At 43.1% G+C, this 26,705-nt stretch overlaps 1 protein-coding gene across 1 annotated transcript in view; it reads right to left on the bottom strand.

The window, feature by feature from the left end:
- Nucleotides 1-10,769: 10,769 nt before the first annotated feature.
- The window catches only part of LOC130127145 (ankyrin-3-like), a gene marked incomplete at its 5' end in the record, with an annotated part of 100,930 nt that continues 84,994 nt past the window's right edge, over nt 10,770-26,705 (bottom strand). The window contains 9 exons of the mRNA XM_056296716.1: nt 10,770-12,467; nt 12,918-12,992; nt 14,626-14,877; nt 15,534-15,617; nt 18,222-18,305; nt 19,019-19,211; nt 19,547-20,333; nt 25,204-25,347; nt 26,195-26,326. Of these exons, the coding sequence (XP_056152691.1) occupies nt 12,942-12,992; nt 14,626-14,877; nt 15,534-15,617; nt 18,222-18,305; nt 19,019-19,211; nt 19,547-20,333; nt 25,204-25,347; nt 26,195-26,326 (1,727 nt within the window). The remainder of the gene's footprint in view (nt 12,468-12,917; nt 12,993-14,625; nt 14,878-15,533; nt 15,618-18,221; nt 18,306-19,018; nt 19,212-19,546; nt 20,334-25,203; nt 25,348-26,194; nt 26,327-26,705) is intronic.

The raw sequence follows: 26,705 nt of genomic DNA, 5'->3' as shown, positions 1-26,705 counted from the left end.
TTGTATAGCTGCACCTTGCTTCCCAATTATTATGGCTGCAGCATGTATCTGCACATTAGGTGGTTGCTATCTTATCCATTTGTCATTAAGCCTTTCATTGCTTTGTTCATGGTATTGTAGGGTACAATGGTAGTCCAGAGAGGGGGCGGCTACATGTGGTATTTGTGCCTGGATAAAGGGTAGCCATCTGTTTACTACTTCCTGTACTTCCTGCTGCATCTGTCCTAACCAAAATACAGTGGCTGTGCTGCCTGTTCCTAGAACTGGCATCTGCAAGGCTTTGTTGCTTATGAAAATTCCTTCTGGTGTGCATGAGATTCTACATCCTAACTAACACAATGCATCTCTCCCTAATAGATTGACTGCAGTATTATCTGATGTTAGTATAGGGATGTATATTTCTTGATTATTCACAGCTAGGGATACAGGTTCTGTGGTGGGAATCAGCTGCACCGACAAATTATCCAGACTTGTGGCCACGGCTGTGTGGGGCATTTGTTTTTCAGATGTCCCACTGTCCACATCTCCAGTAGGCCCTCAGCCCACTGTTGGATTTTCCTCCCCGCCTCCTTCCTCGGGATGGTCCTGGGTGTCCTCTACCCCTTGGTATCCTCCTCTTGGATAGGGAGGTTGTCGATATATGATCACTGGAGGATGTTGCATGGATGGCACGGTAGGTTGTTGAGGGGCAGGAGCAGGTTGTGGAGGTTGAAGAGCTTGTTGTTGTCCCCCTTCGGGTGGTTGTGTGGGGGTGGTTGTCATCACCTCCTGCACCTTCTTTTTCCCAGCTGTCAGCTGTTGTTGAGTCAACTTTCTTTGTTCATTTTTGTCATTTTCCAGCATTTGTTGTTCCTGATTTCTGTATTTATCCACAGCGTGGGCTATATGATCACAGAACTGCAGGTATGGCATTGAGTGTAACCCCACAACATCTTCCAACTGACTCTTGACTGGTCCAGGCATTCCTCTGATGACACAGTCTCTAAATATGGCTTGTCGTAGACTGTCATCCTCAGGATTCTGTCCCAGCTCTTGTCTCCACATCTTTTGGATCTTATAAATGTAGGATACTGCATTTTCTTTGTCGGCAATGAGTTCACCATATAACAGTCCTGGTATAATGCGGGCTGGAAACTGCTCTCTCATTCTGCCCCACAGAGATGGTCTGTAGGGGTTAAACAGATCCCCATCATTTGTTTGGGATCTGGCAGCTTTGTACATTGCAGTTGAATTCACCAATTCCTCCATTGTCCCTTTTCCTATAGGATCTTTTTTAGGATTGCCTTCATGTCTCCTACTGCCAAGAGTTGACCCACAGTCTCATCCTCGAAGGCTTGTATCCATTTTCCTGCTCCCTCATGCAGATCCGGGAGCGTGTTAATAAGACCATCCATGTCCATTGATGTCCATGGAGTGTACTGCATGACTCTCCTTTTTACCATAGTGCCACTCTCTCCCCCCTTTTCGGAAGAATGAAGACACCAGGCGGAGGGGTCCAGTCCCAACAGCCCAGCCTTCGCTCCACCCGCACTCCCCCTCCCCTCCTCTGGGGTGAATGTAAATGAGCTGGCCGGGGTTCCAGTGGTGCAGCTGCTTTTCGCCCTATAGGGAGTCCCTTTCTCTGCTCTCAACCTTATCTGCCTTTGCTGCTCTACTGCCTCCTCTGTTTCCTTCTTAATGTACTCCTGTTGTATTCGTAACTCCTCCAGCTGTTTTAGTTCTTGTCGGTAATATTCCACCATTTCTGGACAGCTTTCTGCTGCCTCACTACTCTCTTCTCTTTCCCCCCACCTTCTTTCTGCTTTTTTCAGGTCCTCACTTACTTCAGCATATGCTTCCTTCTGCTGTCTTTTACTCCTTTGACTACTTGCTACAACTCTCTGACTACTTACTGCATCTCTCTGACTACTTTCTCCTGACCAAGGGAATGGCTCCTCATTATTCTCTTCCTCAATGGCCTCTCCTTTAAACGTGGATTTCTTAGTTTGTGCCCTGGTTAACACCATCTGGGAAGTGCATGGTGGTAGAGACACCTGATCTTTTTTACCTTCTTTTTTTCTTGGTAATCCCCTGTATGTTTTACATACTTTCCCCCCCTTCTTCCCTATACATTTTTATTATTTCTAATTCTTCTTGTCTTTTCTGTTTTCTCTTCTGAGATTTTTCATTTGGCTTATGGTTTTTTATTAGCATCTCCATTTCATCACACATGCTTAAATCAAAAGCGCCTTTTTCTGGCCACTGGTTGGCAGAGCTGCTTGTTCTTTGATGCCATCTTTTGTTTACATCTTTAATCTTACCTTGCAACAGCGGGTGTTGTGCCATCAGTAAGCTTTCTGCTGTTCGAACGGTTGCCATAATCTCCTGTTTGGGGATCTCACACCTTACTGAGTTGTCTTCCCTATTGTTTATTTTGAACAAGGCCATTATTCATTTTACTGTTACAGCAGGTACTCTTCTACTTAGTATGCAGATTCGTCCTTCAGATCTTATCCAATTATCAGTTTGTATTTTTACTGTGACTGTTACCACCAGATTTACAAGCAACGCTCCAGTTACCCCTATTTGTGCTTTGTAACCAACTTCTGGTTGTTCCAGGAAAAGAGAATATTTCTTCAGTTAGATCTCCCGTCAGCGATCTACACCTGATTGTTATTATTTCTTCTAGTATTGATCTTATTCTGCGTGGCTTCCACAAATAATTCAATAACCATTCCACGGAAATTTTGGCCACCCTTGTTCAAACTGAGCTATTCCTCTAAGTCTAGTAAGATTTTGCAATAGTGACCGCTTGTTTCTGTCGCTCAAGGCTCTGATTGATCCGTCTGTATTGGATTAGAACTGCTCTTTCCAAAAGTGATCTCTAATTCCTTTCGTTTTTGTCAACAATTTTTTTTCTATTACCTCCTTCAATTAATCCCTCAGCTATCTGTTCTCCTATATCTTCTTCTGTCTGTTTTACTCTTCCATCTTAACTTGCACTAATCTCCATATTATTACACAGAACAAAATCACAAAGATTATTACCCAAAGACTCCAAAGAATTTTTACTCTTAATCCTGTCTGTTCTTTTATTTTTATTTCCCGCTCTCCTTTTATCATTTATTTTCTACTAGTTTGCTGTCTTGCAGAATTTTTTTTTTTTTAGATGTCAGGAGCCGGCTCCATCTTGGAGTTTCTGTGGGTCACACAGGCTTATTGGGCTGGCTCAGATAACCTTGTCGCCTTTCCTCTGTTTTTCTCCAGCCTTCAGAAGGGGTGTCCACAGGCGCTCACCCTTATTTGGGTGTCATGGGTCACATGTCCCTCAGTGAGAGTCAACCTGGAGTGTGGCTCAGCCCTTCCGCTGGTTTTACAAGACTGCGGACCGATTTAGGGCTCAACCAGGCCCAGGTTATTATCTACAAGCTTATTATCCTTCAGACTAAAGGATTTAGATACTCTATCCAGATGTATTATTACGCCCTGATACGATACCGTATCTGTCCCTGTTTTACCTAAACAGGCGCCTAATTCACCTGTGCTAGGTCTTGGTGGACACGGTATCAAACGTTTCTTACTGTTTCTTGATACTGTACCATGCCCTGAGAGACTGTATTTTGCAGATGATACCGTATATCCTTATATACTGTTAAACAAAACACTGTACAGTGCCTCGTTCCTATCGTTCTAAGATAGACACTTCACTCTATCTTAGCGTGCTCATTTACTTTACAAATGTTAATCCCCCAAGCAAAAGGACCCTTGTCTCTTTAATTTGTTCATTAAATTTGGTAAGCTTTTTAGAAGCAGCTCTTACCGGCACAGATAATGGGTGTCTATGCACTAATCGCCTCACAGAGATATTTATAATAAAGCAAAATATTGCTTACCTTTTAGTGGCCACTTTTCTGTGAGGAGTTCAGAGCTAAGCCCATCCTGCATCGAGGCAGCTTGCTTTTCCCCAATCCTGTTTGTGACACCAAATTTTCTCCGTGGTGGCCAATGATACAGAGAAATTACAAAACAATCAATGAGACGAGGATCCTTCAAATAAGACTTTTATTGAAGCATCAACAAAGTCTGAGTTGGTCTGCACAGCAACTGAAGTACAATAAAAGCCTTACCCTTTTTATACCATTACAACTCTAATGAACAACCTACTTGTGTTAATAATCAACATCCTGCTTTTAATCAGAACATACTGGTGGAGCAGGCGCCTGCCTCTCTGTCTATGCAAGGACGTCCCCCTTTAACATTCTAATGGTCGTCTCAACATTCTAATGGTTACACTGACATTTTGGAATCTCCTTTATCCTGCCTTTGGGCATAAACAAGTTAAATCTACACAGCAGTGCAGTTGTGTATAAAAATAAGTTAATGCTATGGGAGTGGGAATGGATATATATATATTTAAAAAAATATACACATAGATAGATAGCTAGATAGATAGATGGATAGATAAACTGCCTCCTCGCCAATGTTATCAGCCTATGAGAAAAGATTTTGCAAGTAATAATCCTGTTTAAACCAATTCGATGAAAGATAGTACAGACAAAGTGACCACAGTCGTACCATGGTAAGATTGTTTTACCCTGGCAGACAGGAAGAGTCTACATGACAACAGACTAACTCTTCTACAGCACAAAGACACAAAGATGTTCACACTTCATACATGTGCAAATTCAAACTGTCCACCATTGGTGTAAAGTAAATCGAAAAGACTTGTTACTTACTTTACTTAACAAAAAATGCCATAAATACTTTTGTCATATGTACTTTTGAGACTGTTCGCTGTTAAAAAAAATAGTGTCATCCTACTAAGTATGCTTTTGAGTATCAAGCTCAATGCCCATCTCATTTGTCTTGAGCAAATCAGTGCAACAGTATGTGAATGTATTGTCTGTGGGCCAGGTAGATAGCATAATGTGATCAGCCCTGAAGAAGAATGTGGTGGAGGTGATATAAGGATGGTGTTGGGGAGCCTTTATGAGGTGCCAAAACTTACTACAAAGCTTCCTGGAAGTGTTGTATGCCCTAACAACACAATGTTAAAACAGACCTGCTCTTACCTCAACCTATGTAACATCCACACGGTTTTCACACAGTCCCGCTTTGCTAACAGCACAAGGGTGTAATTATGCATAGGGAATGGTTGGTTGAATGACTATGAAAGAAAAAACTGCCAGCTAAAAGGGTTTAGAGACAGAATACAAATGTAAATATGTAGCCCGCGCACAAGGAGAGACAGCTATCACAAAAACAAATATTCAGGGTTGGCCTGCGCACACGCACACACACACACACACGCACACGCACACGCACGCACGCACACACACACACACACACACACACACACACACACAATCTTCTCAGTGTGCACCTATGGTCCGCATGGTCCCCATGCTCCTCTGCTGCCATGCCATTTGGTACAGGTGGGACCTTTCAAATTCCCTGTGTGGATAACTGTCAATCATCTGTTGGACGTTGGTCATCTTAGTGACGACAATGTTGTCAGTAAGGTTTAATATCCCACTTACTGAAATAATTATTGCCAAAGTGTGTTATCTACATTCTGACTCACCTTTAATATTATAGGCCAAATTACTGAAAAGATTTGAATTGTGACCTTCTTCAATCAGTACTGTATATGACCATTTGTTTAAGGGTATATCACACTACGGAAATAACTAGCAGTATAAACAGCAGCATGATAACATGAAATCATAGATTAACAGTATTTAAACCAGGATTCTACATTCATGTAGAAATGGAGACCATTCCAACAACAATGGCATTTCCCAACATTGTTAGACAAGGTACACAGAAAAATAATGACAAATTAAAAATTATATTTAGATATATAGGCTTGACTACTATTTTGAAATCGCTCAAGGGAAGTTATGAGCTACCACTTAAAATGTCAATAAATGTAACACAGCTGTTTGAGACTTTATACATTTGTGTCAAGGTTTGAATCAATATAGGCATGGTATAAAAAGCTATGACTACTTCATTTTCACCATGCAGTTTAATTTAAATTTAATTTGGGGATCTCTGTCATTTATAAAGGTTAGAGAAGGCTAATAAACCTAAGACAATGGAAAGGTGAGGTCCTTTTGTAACTTTCATGACGTCACTGTGGTGACGTATTTCCTCTCAAGGCCGGAAACTTGTTTCTTTTCCCGTTTTACAAATATCATCTTTTTAAGATAACATAAAACATCCAGTTTGCGCAATAGAATTGAGCCAACAACTATTGGACATTTTTTAATATGTGTGCTTAATGTCCAACAGATTCAGATTCCCAAGTGCCATGCTGACACAATCCACTAGCTTATGTTTTGGTCTCAGTGCTTTCAGAATAGCACTGCGCTAAATGCAGTTTCTTTTTTAAAGCATTATTTTTCAAACTATCGTATTAAACTGTTAGTGAATAAAAAGTTGCCTTAGGACATTGTCAGGAGTGGGAAGAGCAATGCATTTAACATTCATAAGCAACAGTTAACCTGCGACATTACTTTGACTTGATGTTGATTTTAGTTTAAGCAGTACAAACATACAATGACTGCTGAGATAGACTCCAGCATCCCCGCGACCCCGGGAGCAGGATCAATAGGTTTGGATAATAGACGGATGGATACTGTGATTTTCAGCTCATTTCCTATGTGGTATCGCCATATTTTGCTGTCACGGACTCACAAAAGTCCCGTGGGATGACCACACGACCCATACAAATACGATGTGAGTACTATTCCTTTCTGTTCATTATTTTTAATTGAATTGGAAGCATTTCTTATTCAACGGAAATCCACCGATTACACAATCTCATGAAAGACGTCACTGGGTGAAGTGGCAGGTGCACTCTCTTACAAAACTTACAAAACTCAATTTTCCTATCGGATTAGTAAGGTTGATTTTTATTTATTTATTTATTTTTATCTGATCTTACCTCATGACTGCGACCAGCGGAGTTCCCGGTCTCATTTTCGTCTCATTTCGGGGGTAAAAAATGCTTTTTGAGGCAGCGAATTTAATTCCCCGAAAACTCAGGTCCTCCCTTGTATTCCTTCCCTACTCTGTTTCCCCGGCAGTGCAGTCCGTCCTCATAGAGAGTCCCCATCTGGAGCGCCTCGCTACCCACCTCTCCTCCCTCCAGGCCGGACGCCGGCTCTGCGCTTCTTCTTCTTCTTCTTCTTCTTCTTCTTCTTCTTCTTCTTCTTCTTCTTCTTCTTCTTCTTCTTCTTCTTCTTCTTCTTCTTCTTCTTGTGGGGCATTACTGCTACCAACTGAACAGAAGTATGAATCAGGACGCTTTGAGAAGAAAATAAGAGGAAAAACCTTCTGTATTTAGGTTCTATTTATTAAACCTGTCAAATAAAAACTGAAATAAGTAACCGAAAAATACGACCTGAAGGTATATTTCTGGAAAAACTCACGTTAACCCGTATTCCTCTCAAATTCACATCAACCATTAGGACGCTTAAAAAATTAGAATGAATAATGTGTTAATTTGGGAGCCGTCTCAAGATGCGTCTCCTGTTATAAACTGCAACCTTCTCTGCGTCACCGCCAAACCGGGACTAGGTAAACAAACAAACAAACAAACAAACAAACAAAACACGCACGTGCACATACACGCGCGCGCGCGTTCTTCCCAGGTGACAAGCACGAGGTAAGGTAAGGGAGCATTGTTCTCGAAGGGATTCAGTCAGACCTTTACTTTCCTTGGCTCGTTGTGTTGTGAAAAACCAATGACGGCCCATGGTTTGGTTTTTCACCGGAAATCTGCACGAGTAAAACAAGTCAAGGGGGTTTCAGAGAGCCCTTTCGTGTTTCTTGAATAAAAGGACAGTTGGGTTCTGTTCTATTCTATTTTGCTATCGCATTCTACTCTATCCTGATACTAATTTGTGTCCCTCTCAGCAGTGTCCCCTTCTGGCCACAGTTCGCCATCACTTGTTGAATTTGTGAGGGCAGCAGGCTGTGAAAACCTCCGGTAGAGACAGTTTGAAGCGTGTTCAATAGAGAATACAGTTTACAACAGAATAGCCACTGTTAAGAAATATGTCATTGGGGGTAGCTACATTAAATGGTGCAACCAAATTTAAGAGGGCAATCAAGTCCTAATAGAATTACAGGAGTGTCACCAATTAGGCCTAATTCCTAATTTATCTGAAGGCTAATGGGATTTGAAATATGTGTTCCAGATATACCAAAAGCTTTGACCATTGTAGAGGAAAGGGGGAGGAGTATGGGTGGATTACTGAACAGGCCTACCGGGCCCTGCATCAGGGGGCCCCTAGGTCAGAGCCTCTGCATGAAGTTGCTGTTATTAACTTTGCATTTCTTGTCACATAGTCAAAGAGCTTAGACATTCATGTCAATAACAGAGCCCCAAAAAGTCCTACTGAAAACCTGAACGAATAACCAAGTCAATAGTTAATATGATGTTGGTGTCAATTGCGTGTATGTGCGCTGTAAATCCTGTTGAGGTACAGGTGAATTTAGTTATTGTGCTGTTGGCTGCAAATCAGTGTACCTGGCCTGCCGAGAAGGGCTTTTACGCGTCCGTGTCCAGGGGCCCATTGTCTCTCATAACCCGCCTATGAGTTATTATTATGAATGCTGTAGCCTACCTAAATTTTCAACAAGGAATTATATCGCTCTATCATAAACAAAGAGTGAGCATGGGATTATTTTTGTTGTTGTCAGTGAAACATAGGGGTGTCTGTTGCAATGGAAAAATACAAACTTATACAGGTTCTGCTGTAACCTTGGTACTGAGACAAATGTAGTGGAAAAGTGCAGAGCCGCTTGTTTCGAGTTAGACGTCATGTACCGCTCACATGTTTTGCCTACTACTTATGTTTTGCCTACCACTGACCCTTCCATGGATGTCGGCACGTCCTTGGTGCTGAGACAGCGGCTGCTTTTCCATACCAACCTTGGCAACTGCAATTTTCTTTAGTCTAGAAGTGCCTTTCCTAACAGAGCGGGAAAGGCTGGTATGTGGCCTTCCCATGGCAGAAGGGGGAGTAGCTTGCACCTGCAGGTAGAGGAGGCTGCCCCCTTTGTCCGGTGTCAGCAGAAAACCACATTCCACCTTGATATGCAGGTTGTTCGTCACACCCTATTTTAAAAAAAACACGTAACTAATGCTCTCTGCTCATTCTGGCCTTGGCGAGACTGAGACCACGTGGGTGCAGTTTTCTGTGGATCGAACTTACTCGGAGAGACAAGACTATTTTCTTTTTATCACAGTCTGCCACCGCACTGTCTGCAAGGCTGTCTCCGAGGCACGTGTTTCGATTTAGGGGCAGTAACCACATGGTGTTAGCAGGATTCCTCTATCTCAAAGTTCAGCTAGACGGAAGTGGTCTCGCTTCTCTGTTTTATTTACAGTGGTGCATTCTAGCCCGATTAAATCTGGAGAGTGGAACTGATGTTAAAGCGTCACATACAAGCCGGATATAAAAAGCTGGTTGACCCTCCGCGTAAGCAGATAACACGTGGCAGTTTACCAGCGTCCCCTACTGGGAGGCCAAGTCAAGGGCAGCGGGAAGCAACTGACACGTATTGGGTTGTAACTGGTTTTCGGACACGGATCAACGTACCAGTAACATTGAGCACCTGACATTTGTAGGGCACAAGTAGCCCGTTTAGGGAAACTTTCCGTCCAATTGCGTTGCTTGTTTGCACTAAGCAGGCTAAAGGGATTGTACGCGAACGTGGATGAGACGCGCGTGCAGACGCAAATCTAGACGCACGGTTTTTTTTCACACGACGTCGCCGCCCGTCAATCAATCGGTCAAGCCTGTTAACCCAGGGATAGTAGAGAATCGAGTAGTGCATCCCCTAGTGGAACAGAATGGAAACACAAGATGCAAATCGCCTCACTTTATGTTGCCCTGCGGTTTGGAGTGCGAGAAGCATCCGCGATTGAAGACAGTGCTGATAAAACTAATGGCAATCGGAAAAAGATTGGTCATTATGAGATGCGTGTGGAAAACCAGAGGAAACATGTGTACCTCAGCTGTAGTGAATAATCCCGTCACAGTAATATCGTGGTAATAAAATTATACAAGCATAAGAAGTGTGCGGTAATAGGGTGAAACGAAATTATATTTACTTATGTACATGAGGCTCTGCACAGGGATCAACATGGAGCTGAACTGTTTTACTAACCTAACAACTTGTGAACAATTACATGACAGAAACAGTGTAGTATGTGTGATGAATAAGTAATCCAACATCCTTCTGCAAATGATTTTACCTTGGCATTTGTAGACCTGTACATCAGTGATAAGGTTTCAGGATAAAGTGGTTATGAGGGGACTAATTTAGGATATATAGATGTGAAAAAACACAAGAAGCCACTCTTCTGCTGTGAGGATGGTAAAAGATTTAGTCTTAAACACTTGGCCTAAATTAGCCAACTGGGCACTGACCCCTCATTAGCAGTATCTCAGCAGTGTTGTAATGACGTGTTTTGATGTCGTAGGTGAAGAGACGGAGAGGAAGGTGGCAGTTTGTTGCTTTAGTTGGATTAAATATGCACAGAGAATCTGTCATTTAAGTCGTTGTGACTGAGATGACATCATAGTTACATATTTAGCAGCATATGTGCAAGTCAGTGGCTCAAAACAAAACAAAACAAAACAAAACAGATTTTCTGTTCCCGTGTTGAACACAGTACTCAATAAATCCTTTGGGCTATTGCCTTGTGAGATTTGTCAGAGGACGAAGAGCAACATAAAATCCACATGGAGAAAGATGGACTCACCGACTTTTGAGTTTAAATGCAATTTATTTTCTGCTTAAATAATTACTTGGATCATCCAGTGTAGGCTATGTTGGTTCTTCATACATGTTGGTACCAGATCTATCATTGGCAATGGATGCTTGGTAGGGTGGCCTTATATGGAAAAAAGACTCAACAAGGATTTACACAGGAACAGAAAAACTATTTTTTTCTTCTTCTTTTTTTTACTCTTGATGATCAAAATTATGTCTGCACAGCCATTTGGTTGTCAATAAAAATTATTCAAACTAGGTCATAGGGGTGGCAAGTCATATTTTCTGTTCTTGTGTAAATGCAACCAATTAAATAAAGTTAGAAGTCAACAAAATGCCAAAATGAAAAAACAGTCCCAGTTTTAAACCACAGCAGACCTATAAGCATAAACTTACACATGTAGTACACACAATGGGCTGACGGATAAGACAATTAGTTCCTAATTGTCAATACACACATGGGCCTGGTGGTAGTTTGAAACTCACACAATGTGCCAGTCTACAAGTTACATTTGGGTACATTAGCTGTCATGGGTGTACTTGCTAGCATCTAAGATGAAGAGGCGTGAGCTGCATAGGAAAATACCTTCCTGAAGCGGAACAACAAAGCTTTGCTATCTTGCCACTTAAGTGTGGGGTGTGTTTCCACCTTTGTAAAAAAAAAAAAAAAAAAAATCTAATCAAATAAAAACAGTCATAGGAGACATACGGTTGAGTTATGCTCACATACAGTACCACCAAGCCCCTCTCTAATCGTAATACAGTGTTTTGCATTAGAGGGGGGGGGGGGGGAGAAAAAGGAAATTGTTAAAACAATGTGAAGTAACATGCAACAAAATATTATTTACTCTGAAGACGAAGGATGTTCCACAGACAAAGCAGGTTTTGGAGAAGCGGTTGATTTTAAAGAAATATCCTTTGTTGAAATCAAGCAGTTTTTTTTCTTTTCTTTTTTTTGTTGTTGTTGTGTCTCACTTACACACAGCTTTTACCTTCTTATTTATCCCACAAGGAGCTGAGGTCACACACCCCAAAGATCCAGAGAGACTGGAAGCAGCGTTTACTCTGCAAAACTTCCCGTCAAGCAAAAATCAACCAGTGCATAATCGATCTGTGAAGCTACTGATCTTTTTTGTGTTTTTTTTTTTGTAGATTTTATACAGTGTCATTTATATACAACAAAAATCACCCATTTGTTAATTTTTTTTCATTTTTTAAAAAAAAGAACCACATGATACAACCCAATACCATGGGTCCAGGAGGAAAAATACATAAGGCGAGTGTCTGAAAGAGTGATTCAAAAGTCTTCCTTATTTTGTCATCAACCAACTTTTTCCTGTTTGGGCCATCTTTGGTCACAGATGCATTCAGGGGTGTGTGTGGCTTTTGCTGTAATCCCCCCTTTTCACTTGTCATCGTCGAGAAAGTCCTGGCTCACGTCCGTGTGTATGTGTGTGTGTGTGTGTGTGTCCGTAGGTGTCGCTAGCCGTTTCTGACAGCGAGTGAGTTTGGTGACATGCTCATGCGAAATCAAATAAAAGTTGTTGTTTGTCTTGCTGAAAACCATGCGTTTTATAGTGAAAAGCATCAGACACACTTTGGCTGATTGACCCGGCTCTCCTGTCACAAGGATCCCTGTCACCTTCTCCCCTTCCTGGGGTTTTTGATGTCACAAAAAGACGTCTGTGGACCTGGAAGATAAGTGCAGGTGGATTTTTCCTCGATGTTGGTTCTCACTAAACGATTGATAAAATCTAACAAACGCTATCGCTAACACATGATTGCTAACGGTGATGGAGGTGTAGTATGTGACGGTTAATGAAGCATCGCCCTTTGTATATTTCACATTTCCCTGCCCTACTCACTTTTCCAACAGGATCTTTGTTTTTCAAACAATGAGATGACAATGCAATACCAATGTGATTTCTAATTTCAAAATCTGTTTATTAACTGTAGCCTTACACAAAAACACAACAGGCAAAGAGCATCTTGATGCTAAACTCATTTGGAGCAACTAGATTTGACTTGAACCATGTGACACTTTCTGGCTATAAAGAATGATTTTTACTCATGTAATGCTTCCTGGAGACATTGATAAGAGTCAACACATATTTTGTCACTGTCAACTGTTAGCTACATACCAGCTTAAGTTGAGTTCTTGACTGTTATGACTGACCCTTCTTCTTCGCCTGTTTCCCCTTGGCTCCTTCTCCGGACTGGAAGATAGAGAGAAGCAAAATAGGATATGAGAGAGAGAGAGAGAGAGAGGGAGAGAGAGAGAGAGAGAGAGAGAGAGAGAGAGAGAGAGAGAGAGAGAGAGAGAGAGAGAGGTGGGTGAGCAAATTAGAGAGAGAGAGAGAGAGAGAGAGAGAGAGAGAGAGAGAGAGAGAGAGAGAGAGAGAGAGAGAGAGAGAGAGAGAGAGAGAGAGAGAGAGAGAGAGAGAACGGGAAAGAGAATGAAATTTAAAGGGGAGTGAAAGAGAAAAGTAGGAGGAGTGAGAGACGGCAGAAGATAAAAGCGAGTCAGGATAAAGTTCAAGCAAAACAATGACCCTGTGTGTTTGTTATGGAAGACAAACTGCATAGTTCAACAACTTCAGCAGATGGCAGGCGGCATGCTGGAAAAAGAGAGATGGGTTAAATGAGAGAAAAAGAAGATCACTACTTTTAAACATTTGTTCGGGAAACGCTAGAAAAGGCAACTGAGTTAAAAGAGAAAAAAGGTTAAGTTTGAGTATTTTCTATGTTAGTTTGGCTGCACGGCACTGTTTCTGTTTTGGAACTGGTTTGTTCTCAAGCCTAACAAGCAAACCTGAATGATTTCACAGTGAAGGCAGCGTTACTATATCTGATCCTCGTGTCCGAACCGGGTGCTGTGTTAATCCTGTAAAGCGTGCTGTTAGGTCGAGAAGCACAGGTGATGGATCGCAGCATACTGGACACGCATTAACATACACTAACACACACCCACACCCACGCACAAAACACTGCAAACCGCAGAGCCTTGCACTGTGTTGATCAAAGCATACACTACAGGTTAAGTGTGTCTGACCCTGTCTGACTCCATGCAACATCACTGCACACACACCACGCTGCTGTATTTGATTTATCCACACCAGCATATTGCTCAGACTGGCTGCATAGCAGGTTCAAACAGTCAGTTAGCCCATTTTATAACGTGCCAGTTTTAACAAATTCTTTTAGCCCAGGCCAGGCTGCTAGCCTCGGGCGTAGTGCAGGGTGATGACGGATTGAATACAAAGAGATTAGATTAGCTTGTACAACTCACAAAAGTGAGTTTTATAATTCACTAATGGAAATTGTAATTCTTAACCAATGCCATGAGTCTTATCTTTTCATTGCGCTCACCAGGGATAAGTCATATTTCAGTGCTGTTTCCCATTCTTAAAACCCCATGAAAGCATTAATTCAGTGTCAAAAGATGGAAAAATGAGAATTCAAAACTAATATTCCTGCTTTAAATACTTAGTTTGCTTTCTTTTTTTTTGACACCTTAACATTCATTGTGTGCAAATCTAGGTTTGCCTCTTGCAGTATGCTAGTGTGGACTCAACTGACCAAGATCTGTTTTCCCAAAGGCATCTTGGCGCCCTCAACATCTCAGTCCTCCCATTCAAGATCGGACAAAGTGCAGATTTACACAGAAAAAGAAAAGTCTGCGTGTTCGACACCCTGTGGGAGAGTATCATATCAAGGTCCCAGGAGGGTGAAGTCAGATTTCCTTTTTCTGTGTAAGTTCCTGGGCCAAGATTTTATTTTGGAAAGCGTGTCTGTGGCCCATGCTCTAATTCAGTTAAATCCGGGGAGTTGGTTCGGATTAACGCCGACCTCAGTCTTCCCCCTCGGCCCCGGTGCCTCCTTTCTCTGCTCCTCCTCGGGCCTCTCGCCCTTCTGGCCCTGCCGGGAGCGCTTCCCCCTCTTTCTGCTCTTTCCTCCTGCTGCTGCTCCTCCTCCACCTGTTGCTACACCAGCACCAGCACCAGCACCACCACCAATGTCTCCTCCTTCTGTAACTGTCTCGCCTCCTTCTTCTCTCCTGCCCTCGGAGGTCACCACGCGGCGTACAACCTTCCTGATCACCTGTAAGTCGGGGGTTATAGAGGCATGTCAGGGGGGTGGGGTGGGGAGATGAGGGATATTAAGAGGCATGGTGGGTCTGTATAAAGGGAATCAATGGATAAGAGGTTGAGGGAGGCACGGAGGTATCTGTGTGTGAGTGAATGAGACAGTGAGAGGTAGTGTGTTTGCATATTTGTAAGAGGGTGAGTGTGTATGTCTGTCAGAGAAAGAAAGCATTGAGAGACAGAGAGAGAGAGACAGAGAGGCTAGAAATGAGAGAGTGTGCTTATGTTTGCATGCCTGTTTGTCCTTGCATACATTATCTTCTGTGCAAAATTGGCGGGTGGTGGTAGCTGCACCAGTTGTACATGTTTTCAAGTAAGTTTATATCTTAAGTGTTTAAGGAACCTTTTCATCTTGCAAAAAAAAATATTGGAGAAAACTGGCATCTGTTTGTTTCTGTGTCTGGATGTGAGTATCTATGTTCTTGTTAAGCTATATTTGTGAGGACCAATCAGAGTTTTTAATGATGAGTGTGTGTGTGTGTGTGTGAGAGAGAGAGAGAGAGAGAGAGAGAGAGAGAGAGAGAGAGAGAGAGAGAGAGAGCGATAGAGAGGGAGAGGTCAATATGAGGTGAGGAAAAAAAGGAAAGTAATGAGGGGTAATGATGAGGTTACTTTTCTGGTGATCAGGTTTCCATCCTCATCTGTAAACTGCTCCTCTGTCACAGACTCTCCGGGAATGTTTTTGGCCTGCTCTCCCTGCGATGGAGGTGTGATGTAGATAGGTAGGGTGAGGGAGAGTAGGTTTAAAAAGTTAAATTAAGGTTTATGGTTAAGCATGTCATTAGTCATTCACACTTTAGTTGCACCTGCATCAGAACAAAAGTAAATAAGACAACAGCCTATTTGCTAGAGCAAGGAAGGGTTTCCCGGTCTTGAGATGGATGCAGATTTGAAAAATCCAGTTGTCCTGCACCTGGAGTCAGACTGGAGTGATACAAAACTGGGGTTAATGTTGCTACATTACTAGCGCTCAATAATTAAAATGAAAATGCTCTTAAAGATCCTTTAAGTTCTCTTGTAGTGCTTCTGAAGGTAAAAGCAAGTTGTTTTTGTTATTTAGAGGGATTGGAAGGAAAAGCCTCATGTATGCTAATGAGTCAAATCCCATTTCAAACCATCATGCTTGTTTGTTGTTGTTGTTGTTTTCATATTCAACAAAGTACCAGGTTGAGGCTGATCTATGTTTTGGGAAACCCAACCAAGGCAGACGCATTAGGTAGGCTGTCTTCTCAGACACGTTAAGATGACTCCTCAACACAAACTTCACAACGCAAAACAAAACAAAACACAAGCCTGCAACAGCGCAGAAGACACAGTGAGATCATAGGCAAACAAAACCTTAGAGCTATACCTGACATTTAAACAAGACGGAGGTGACAAATAAATTGATTTTACTTAAAAACATATTGCACTTTGAGGGTAAAAAAAGAAACTATCTAGAAAATATTAAGTATCATCTTTATATTTTATATATTTATATTTGATCATAAAGTACCAACGTCAAATTTCAACATTTTGCCCATGCTCTTAATCCAAGTTGACTAACAGGGAAGTGAACTGGTATGGGTATAACGCCTTGCTCAAGGACATTTTAACACAATGCATGGTTTGTAATGATCACACTTGCTGTTTTGGGGGATTGGACATGTGACCATTTGGTGAGATTGTTTTCTTTAACTACTACAATACACTGTCACCAATCACACATGGGTCATATTTGATTGGTCAGAATGTCTGTTTTCTGTGAAAAGCGAGCCTTTTACCATCGTTGCACAGAAAGATATCAGCCAAACAGGCAGCGTAACCAAGTCAGCCAACTATCAAAACACTGCTAAGCAGAAAGCGACTCTGGCACACAGCAGAGGGGTTTTCAAGCTGCTGGGAACAAGAGCTGACACTGAGAAGCGGCGGCTAACTGTCGCATTATAGCTAAGGCAAGGCTGAACACATACCTCCACAGACACACAAAGGCGTGCCATCACACACAATCCTTTTCAAACACTTGCTCAAATTAACACGCAAGCCAACACACAAGCGTAAGCACCATATCTCATCTTCACAAACTGCGCACACCGTCTGACCGTCACATAAAACTCTTGTCACTTTTATGTGTACAGCCAGAGCGGCCACTAGGGGGAACCAGTAAAGCGAGAGAGAGAGAGAGAGAGAGAGAGAGAAGAAGGCCACTAGGGGGTGCACGAGAGAAAAAAGGTAATGGCGGTAGCGTAATGGTGTTTTTCTTTACCTGGTGGCTCGCGCGTAACCTTATTGCAGTTTGATTCAAATTACCGGTGTTTTAATTTCTGTAACCGCTATGTTACGTTTGGTTAATTGCAATTTAAACTCGATGGAATTTTTTTTCTTGAATGCGGCTGAAATATTTCCCCCCATTTTCTCTCCTGATGGGCCTTTGTGCGCGTCCTCGCGCTCACCCGTCCTCTCTACTCTTAAAATGACAGCTTGTGCGTAACTTTCTTGCAATTGTAACCGAGCACATTTCCGCCTGCTGTGGGATTGGAACCAGAGTTGTACTGCACCACGAAGCGCCATCGCTAACCGCTCGACCCCTGATCCAATCGGCCAGTGAGTCTTTTTAGTAGTTTTCAGTTTATTGAACCTTTGTTGCAGTTTCAGTTTCATTTGAATGCGCATTGCTGCGACCTCTTGAATATTACGTGTTCTGATTATTTGTGCATAATTAAACTTGATACTGCAGCGAAATCGGGGGGGGGGGGCAGTCCGGGAACCGCCGCCACAGCCGGGACCCGAACCCGCATCTTCCGCACCGCGGGCGTCAACGTTAACCAGTCGACTAAAGGGTCCGACCCGTTAGCCAAGGGCTAAAGTGTCTACTTATCCGTGCACGTTACAATACTTTTAATGCCGCTATAAATAGCCTGTTTTTGTGTGTGTGTTTTTTTTTTTGTTTTGTTTTGTTTGTTTTTGGAAGCTGTGGGGGATTGGGGGTGCATCAACCCGGTCGGGATGTAGAAGGGGGTGCATTGCCTAAAAGTTTGAGAACCACTGGTATAGCCAAATAGCACAAATTACAAATTTGCCTCTACAGAAATACAACATCCTGTCCTTAGACCCTTGCATTGGATAAGGAACAACCCCCCCCCCAAAAAAAAGAGAAAAAAGAGAAAAAGAAAGAGAAAAAAAAACCTGTAGCAGGGAGAAAAAATAGGAAGCATTATGTCTCTTTTTTATCGCTTTCTTTTTTGGGGGAAAAAACAGACACATAGAACAGCATTGGCTAGAACACACTGCTTAAAGTTGTCCACACACCGGGCCAGGTACCTTGAGGATGACCCGCCTGCGATACACCTTGGTGGTGACAGTGGTCTCCTCATCAGAGCTCGACTGGTCAGTGCTACCACCTCCCTGATGAAGGCAGCCCAGTACCAATACAACATTAATCCCTGTGTGTGTGTGTGTGTGTGTGTGTGTGTGTGTGTGTGTGTGTGTGTATATATACATTGTATATGTGTGTGTGTGTGTGTGTGTGTGTGTAAATAAAGTGATAACTACAGCCTTTCCAAACAATCTTTAAATATTTGATTTTTCTAAGTTTTACAAGTCAAAGAAGAGCAAAAGTCAATGTTAAGAGAAAATACCAAATATATTAAACCAACCCAAAGCCATATGTACAAGGGCTGGTAATCAGCAGGTGCCTCGATATTTTATGCAATGATATTTTAGTGTCAATTTGATATTGTAGATATTATGATTTATTTATTATCCCAATATTACATATATTGTGATTATATACTTATTGTTTTGAGGCTTCATCTCCTCTTATCTACACCAAAACATGAAAACTGTAATAGTTCAAAGAAAATGTATGTCTGACTGAGTGAAAAACAAACAATTCAAATTCAAACATTCAGAGATGTAGAAATCATTACATCAACCCCATTCACGGCATCTGTTCATTGTGCTTCAACGTTGTGATTCAGGGGAAATGGTGCGATATCCAAATCATTATGGCTTAGTATCGGGATTTTGCACTGAATTACCCCCCCCATGCCTACACATGTACCAGCATATTGTCCAGATGCACCCCATGAATACCTGTGTGGAGCAGTGACTCTCACCTGGACTCTTTGTTGGGACCTGACGCCACCGTCTTCCTCCCCCTCAGCCTCCTGTCCTTCACTTGGTCCCGCTGTGTTGCTGTCCCCGTGAGACCTCGTCCGCCTCCTGGCCTCTTTCTCCTTGGTGTGGCCACCGTAGTGTCTGGCCGTCTCAGCCTTTGCCTTGTCCGGAAAGCCAGTTGGACTGTCTGGGCTGTGGGAGGAGAACAACCTGATGAGCTTTACCCCAGTATGGGATGCTCACCACTTTATAAAGAAAAGTCTAGCTTCACTCAATAAGGTAAATCTTAGTTAAGGATCAAGTTCTTAGTTAAGTGAACACCTTTGCTTACCCGATAACCTTTTAATATTTTACGCTTTGAAACAACGATAACATATATCCTCATTAGTATTGAGAGACTTTCCAAATAGTAGTAATCAGTGTTGAAATAGAGAGACAGACAGACAGACAGAGAGATAGTGTAAAGAATAATGGTCATAGTAATAAAATGCAACTTGATTGACTGATTGATTAAAAACTAATCCTACCTGCCCTCCTGCAGTTCCAGTCCCTTCACACAAGGAGTCGCTGTTTTCCCTGCGCCACCGGCCGTCTCGCTCCGCCAGCCTGGAACTGAACACATGTCTTTCTCTGCCTGCAGCACTTGGTTGAGGATGGCATTCACCCTCTCCTCTGTCATCTCCTCATCCTCCGAGCCTTCCTCCAGCCTGATGTCCTCCAGCAGAGTCCGTAGCCTCTCCTGCGTCATCTCCTCCTCCTCCTCCCCTTCACCGCCAGCAGCACCACTTGCCGTCTCTTCCCTTCCGGCAAAGATGGCAGTGTCTGGGGCTGGCTCATCTTCAACAGAATTTCCCTGGTTCGTTTCGTGTTCCTCCGACAGACTTTCTTGCCCTGCCCTCAGCTCTCCCTCTACCTCCTCAGCCGGCTCCTCTATCCCCCTTTTTACTCCTAAGGCTCTTCTGTCGTTGTCCGGCTGCTCGTACGAGGCCACAGACTCTCGACTCAGCTCCGTGTCTTCTTCCATGGAGCCCTCACGCCGGCTCCCTCTACCGCCCACGGACACATCCTCAGCCACTACAATGGGGGGCTCTGGGGCCCCGGGGCCGAACATTGGGGCAACTGTAGTGGGGTCGCTGCTGGATGTGCTGGTGGTCTGGGTGAGGGAGAGGTCACTAGGTCTAGTAGGAGTGGTCCTGCTAGGGGAGTCTATGCTAGCATCGGCCTCGCTAAAGAAGTCATCGCAGCGCAGCGGTGTGGGTGGCTCGTAGTTCAGCTCTGTGGGGGTCTGCAGCTCCAAATCTATGTTGCCGTAACCTGGACGGATGGAGGGATGGGTAGGTGGATAATGGATGGATGGAGGAAGGGAAGGACGAGGGAAGCGAGGGAGGGATGAGGGGAGTGAGGGACAAAAAGACAGAAAAGGACAGGGAGGGGAGAGAGGGAGATGTAGAAGGGCGAAGGGGATGAGATGAGAGGCGACTAGACACATCTATCATAACTAGGGTTTTCTGCAGTCGTTCAAAAGTCACACTGGCATAATCTGGTGTTAAATGGATGTAGTAAAGATTCTTCATCATGTTTATGCAAAAATGGGAAACATTTTGACACATGGGAAAACTGTAGTGTGACTTCTGAACCAGGGCCATCGGTGACATGACCAGACAACAAGGAGATGGAAATAGAGAAATGAAGTTGCCAAGACGGGCGTGAAATTGCAAGACAGCGAGCATCACATGTACTCACCACTGATGTTTTACACCTCCAATTTCAACATCTGCAGAAACTCAGATACCAAACAAGGCCCCTGCCATATTCAAACTCATGTTTTTTTTTTGCAGTCACCAGCTTTTAAATGATTTGGGGCTGTGAGTTAAAGGATATACTTTTTACTATCGATATATATATAGATCTACAGTGTAATATGAATTTGAACTCAATAGAAGAATGAGGCTCAGAGATGACCACTCTACAGTTTATGGGTGTTAAAATGGTAATTGAAATGTAATTGAAAGTAATTAGTACATCATATAACCACACAACGACATGCTATTGAATGTACAGCATCTCATTGATGTGATGGAGGGTCTGGTTAGCTGGTTAACTGATTTCAGTGAAAAGCGAGGGAGAGTATCTAAACCAACATGGCGTCTAGATATAGACTTCGGGAACAGTGTGATCACGCCGCAAGTAAGGAGGAATACCAGGAGGGAGAGGAGATGACGGGGGAGATGGAGAGCTCTGATCCAAGGGAGGAGGAGGATGGGACGGTGGGAGAGACGGGGGAGGAGTGCCACAGACAAGAGGAGTGGAGGACAAAGGGGGAGAAAAGGAAAGTAGTGAAGCGAAAGGAGGTGCTGGAGAGAGGGGAATAGGTGAGGAAAGGCTGCAAACGAGAGCAGAGTAAGAACGAAGAGAAGGAGAAAAAACGGGCATAGAGGAGGAAGAGGACGGAGGGTGAGATGGAGGACAGGGGGCAGGGGGAGGGGATGGAGGGGGAACGAAGGGAGGGAGAGATAGGTGCAAGGGGCAGGGAGGGTACACAGGTGTGCAGGGGGAGGACGGGAGAGTCGGCGAGTAAGGCAGGGTGGTAATGTGAGGGAGAACAGGAGCCATGGGGGGGAGGTAGACGGGAGGATCGAGAGGGAGGTTGGAAAAATGAAAAACAGTGGTCATGGAGGAGGTAGTGCAGAGAGCGGGAGGAGGGGAGGGAAAAGGGAAAGAGCCAGCAGGGGAAGGAAGACAGGATGGAAAAGAGGAGGAGGTTGAAAAGAAGCTGGAGGATGGGAAGGGGAGGTGATGGACAGGAGGAGTGCGAGGGGGCGTGGAAGGAGAGGAGAGGGGGAGAGGGACTGCAAACGAGGGCGTTTCGGGGCTCAGCACTAACGTAGGAGACCTAAGATGTTTCGGGGCTATTACGACGAGCACAGTTCACAAAAGACGGGGTAGAAACAAAACAGACGTGGTGTCGTTGTTAGACAGATAACACGTAGATGTAAAGTCCAAAACAGCATGTGAACACAGGACAGATGGAGGCACAGTGCAATGCGGTAGTATGGTTAGTGATGGCAACTGGATGCACTGGAAACTGCAGACAGCTAAAACATAGCGCATCACCAAAAGTAGTCGTCCATGATTATTAGTGCATCAGTACCACAAATCACTCAATAATCAATCCTCAGCCCTTGTGATTATTTGTTAACTACCAGCCCGAATAAATCTGAGGGCCGGAGAAGCATCTGGGACAACCTAAGACAGATATCTAGCTTAAAGTGAACAATTATGATCGTCAACATTATCCCCCCCTCTCTCTTTCTCTCTCTCTCTCTCTATATATATACATGAAAGGATAACACTTCATTAAGCAGCCATAACACTGAGCAATCTTCTGTGTGCCTCTGAAACGCCACCAAGATTGTGCAGAAAAGTGTCCGCAAAATGTGTGACATCATTGGCGGACAATCCGTGAATGTGAAAACGCACTTCCTGGTTTGCCAATAGGCTGCACTGTATGATACAATGTGAATAACGCCACATACAGCTGTATAATGTGGCCTTGATATTCACATTTTCTTATACAATGCAGCCTACTTGCAAAGAAGTCACTGTAGGACACAGTTTCATCGGCGTTTCAGAGACACACAGAAGACTTTTTCAGTATCATGGCTGCTAACCGAGTGTTAATTCTGCAACATACTATGTAGAGAGATAATTTTGAAAAGTTATAATTGTTTCCCTTAGATAAGCAAGAATAAACTATCTACAACATCAACTACAGCAAAATTTCAAGGTTTCAGGCAAACGCAGGCGTAACAATGTCTGAAAAATGGTGCACACTAATAATACATATATATCTTTTTTATATTTTCTTGTTCTTTGAGGGAGAAGTCACAGCTAATGATCGAGCTTCAATGCATTTGCCTGTCAGTCAGCTGGGGGAGGTGGGGGGGGGTAAATCAGTTAGTATTGAAGTTGGCAGCTGGCAGCATCTTAGCAGTTTAAGCAGGGGAAAAATAGTTTTCTCCCTCCAGGCTGCTAATTACAGCAAGGAAGAGGCAAGAAAGCTGCTGGTTTTACAGCAGAAGGAGCAGTGGCTAAGTTTCCAAAGCAGTGGTTCATAATAAGCTGCTGGAGGTGGCAGGTTAGCAGTTGGTGGGAATTGGCTGGTTAGCAGCTCTCAGGGCTGAGAGCGGGATCAGCTGTGACAGCCAGCCGGCCAATCAGAGGAGAGGAGAGGAGGATGAGGATGAGGCAGGGAGTCTGCTGGTCTCAAAGCAGGAGAAGCTTAAGTGCAGCGTTGAGGCGGGGAGGCTCGAAGGAAACCGGTAGATGACAGGAAAAGTACAGCTAACAGCAATGAAACAAAAGCAGAACTATACACTGCACACTTTTAAAAAGGGGCATTTTCAGCAGATCTTTGAGAGCCACGTCGGATAGCAAACACCTTGTTCAAACATCTTGTTCAACAGGTAAATTGTGCTCCAGACCTGATGTGCCCAAGACGAAACCCCTGTTCGCTGGCTGACGCTACTCTCAGAGACGTGTTGAAAATGACCCATCCTTTCTAAGAGTGTTAATGGCATCTCGATGTTAGTTAACAGCAATATAATTGGCAGCCACTGACACAAAGCCATAGCCATGCTATCTGTTGACTGATTTATCTATCGGTCCAAAAACAGGGTGGGATCTTTATCATATTCTTAGCGAACAGATAATCTATTCTCCATTGTAAGTCAATGGAATAATAAAAATAATCCTAGTATTAAGATGCTTTGGGGAAACCCAACCATACAGCAAATAGGACCATCTCAGAAAATATGTATGGAAGTGCATCTGACTCATGGTAATGAGCTCATGGTAATGAGATAAATTAGTTTTGGTTGCCAGAAAATCTTGGGCCCTTAGATCGTTCTCATTTTCTTGACATGCAACGAAGCTACGAGCTGTGATTTCAAATGAATGGAAGTCTTGATTGCCACTGGATCCCCCGCGTGATAAGAGTGAAAACAAAGATTTCGATAAAAGTTATTTCAATAGCAACATGTAAATAATTTCTCTGAATGGATTAGAATATGAGAAAGATGTGCTCAGTATGCCTGGGTCCTACCATGAAAAATAAAATTTTTTATCCAGAATTTAATTAACTGTCTTGATGGGCTCAATTTAAATCAAGGTCTGAGATGATCCTCATTGGATCAATCATAACCCAACATTTTTAGTTGGTATTACCGTCTCTCTGTGTCTCTCATGACAATTTACTGTCATGAGAGACACAGGGAGAGAGAGAGAGAGAGAGAGAGAGAGAGAGAGAGAGAGAGAGAGAGAGAGAGAGAGAGAGAGAGAGAGAGAGAGAGAGAGAGAAAAGGAATTCGCCATGAAGCTTAAAGCAAACATGCCATTATTATAAATTGGTTGGTATAATTATGTTTTTATGTATCTTAAAACATTATTAAATGCAATTTGATAAATAAAACATTTTAGTTGATGGACAATTGGAATTCAAAATGATATACACATAAACATAACTATGATGGAACCAAATTATGAAGCAGCGCTTGCAGCCCATCTGAGATGGATCTCTTGAAGTACACCATCAGACGGGACAGAGTTTGGACTCATCAGAGGCTTGCATTTGCTGAAGCATCATGCTGTAGTAGTGTGTTTTACACATTTAAACATGGTCACACATAGTTTCAACAGGTCTCATGCCTCCAGAGGGGTCGAGGTTCTCCTATTGTCATATGTGCTCAGTTAGGATCAACAACATTGGGTGTGATGGTAAAAACGTTTGGGTGCACACTAAGCGCTATTAAATCTACTCATAATGATCAGATTGCCATTAATTTTCTAATGACAACACATGCACTTAACCCCATTACAGAAAACAAGTAGGCTGACTGGGGTGAACGCCTTATGTGGGGCAATTTAAATGTACTATTGATAATCCTTGTCAGTCCATTAACTGATATTGCTTCACTGAACCTTGTTGGTGCATTAACTCATTTCGGTTCAGCAAGTCTAATTTAGTGTTCAGATAACCTCTGCTGTTTAAACAAGCCTCATGGGTTCTACATTAGTGTACAAACAGGTCTGTCTATTTGGCCAAGAGAGGAAGTAAAGAATGGTGAAGGGATAGACCGAGAGATAGATAGACTGAGAGTTCAGCTAGGGTGGGGCTACACTTTACCATCGGACTGTTCCGGGAATACTGCGTTATCATCGGCAAAACACCGTGTGCCTGAAATGTTACCATAGTCAAATATGGGCCCTTCCAGCAAAGTCACAATATCCAACCGATTGATCTTAGTCAGCACTGCGGTTAAGGCGTCCGCTACAGAGGGACAGGTAGAGAAGGAGACATGGGGGGAAGTGGAGGGGGAGAGAAGGGGGAGACACAGAGAGAGAAAATGCAATAATTTAATAATACTGTTGATCATCATTCAATCACAGAGAACCAACATTTTCCACACTTCCATGCCATTAGTGTATGATGTGTGTGTGTGTGTGTGTGTGTGTGTGTGTGTGTGCGTGCGTGCGTGCGTGCGGGTGTGTGTGTACGCACGTGCGTGAATTAATTGTAAAGCGCTTTGAGTGGCTGCTGCAGCTAGAAGAGCGCTATAAAAAATGCAACTTGACTTACTGATTGATCTGTCAGTTGGTATTGTGTCGGGATGAAATTCAGATTTTGTCATATTTTGATAAAAATTTTAAATTTCTCATAAAGATGAGGTCTTAACTATTCAGGGTAGTATTATTTGAAAACTGGTTTTGATTTGATATTTTGCTTTACCTTATCATGCAGTTCAATGTGACGGACCTCAACTGGATTCTCAAACATGGTATTTTTGCATTGTTATGATATATATCGATAACATGTAAATTTCCCAATGATTATCATGACAGTAAATTTTTTCCATATTGCCCAGCACTAGATGATATTACATGAAAACATATTTTGTGAGCTATAATAAATGCCACCTACTAAAAAATGCTAAAAATGCCAGATATCTGTTAGTCATTTAGGGGTGGATCTGAAGTGAGGGAGCTGAGAGCGAGACGGCTCATCGTTAAATCTTTTAAGAACTGACAGGGGGGGGGGCTGCTGCAGCTACTCTCACTCTCCCTCTCACCAACACACACACACACACACACACACACACACACGGGTCCACACTTACTTGTGGCGTTTTTACCATCCCTGTGCACCCATTTCTTTAGGAGCATGAAGCTTTGTGCTGTCAGGGAATTGGGGTTCTCCACTCTGATGAAATTGATCTCTTCCACAGAGAAATTCATCTCCCTGGCCAGCTCTGTAACAACAAGAAGCAAAACAACAATTAATTTGAAAAATCTAATCACACCGTGAACATAAAAACACGGGGTTCTGCATAATACAATGGGTAGTGTCATGACATGGCACTGACAACGCCACATCTGGGGGTTTCAATCCCACCAGCGTCGCTCAAGCTATAACTGTATGTCCTCATACACTTTGGATTAAAGCATCCACCAAATGACATGTTGTGTCGCTTGTGGCAAATACAGAAAAAAACAAAACCCACAGTAGCCCTCACTCCCCACATTTCCAAAAGGTGTGGTAACCTCACTACGAGTAGTTGGCACACATACACAGAAACATAGACACCTCTGCAAAATGTCTGACAGAATGAAGAACTACTGCTTGACAGG

This window comes from Lampris incognitus, chromosome 17, assembly GCF_029633865.1.
Source record: "Lampris incognitus isolate fLamInc1 chromosome 17, fLamInc1.hap2, whole genome shotgun sequence".
NCBI lineage: Eukaryota > Metazoa > Chordata > Actinopteri > Lampriformes > Lampridae > Lampris > Lampris incognitus.
This window is presented reverse-complemented; position numbering and strand designations above follow the sequence as displayed.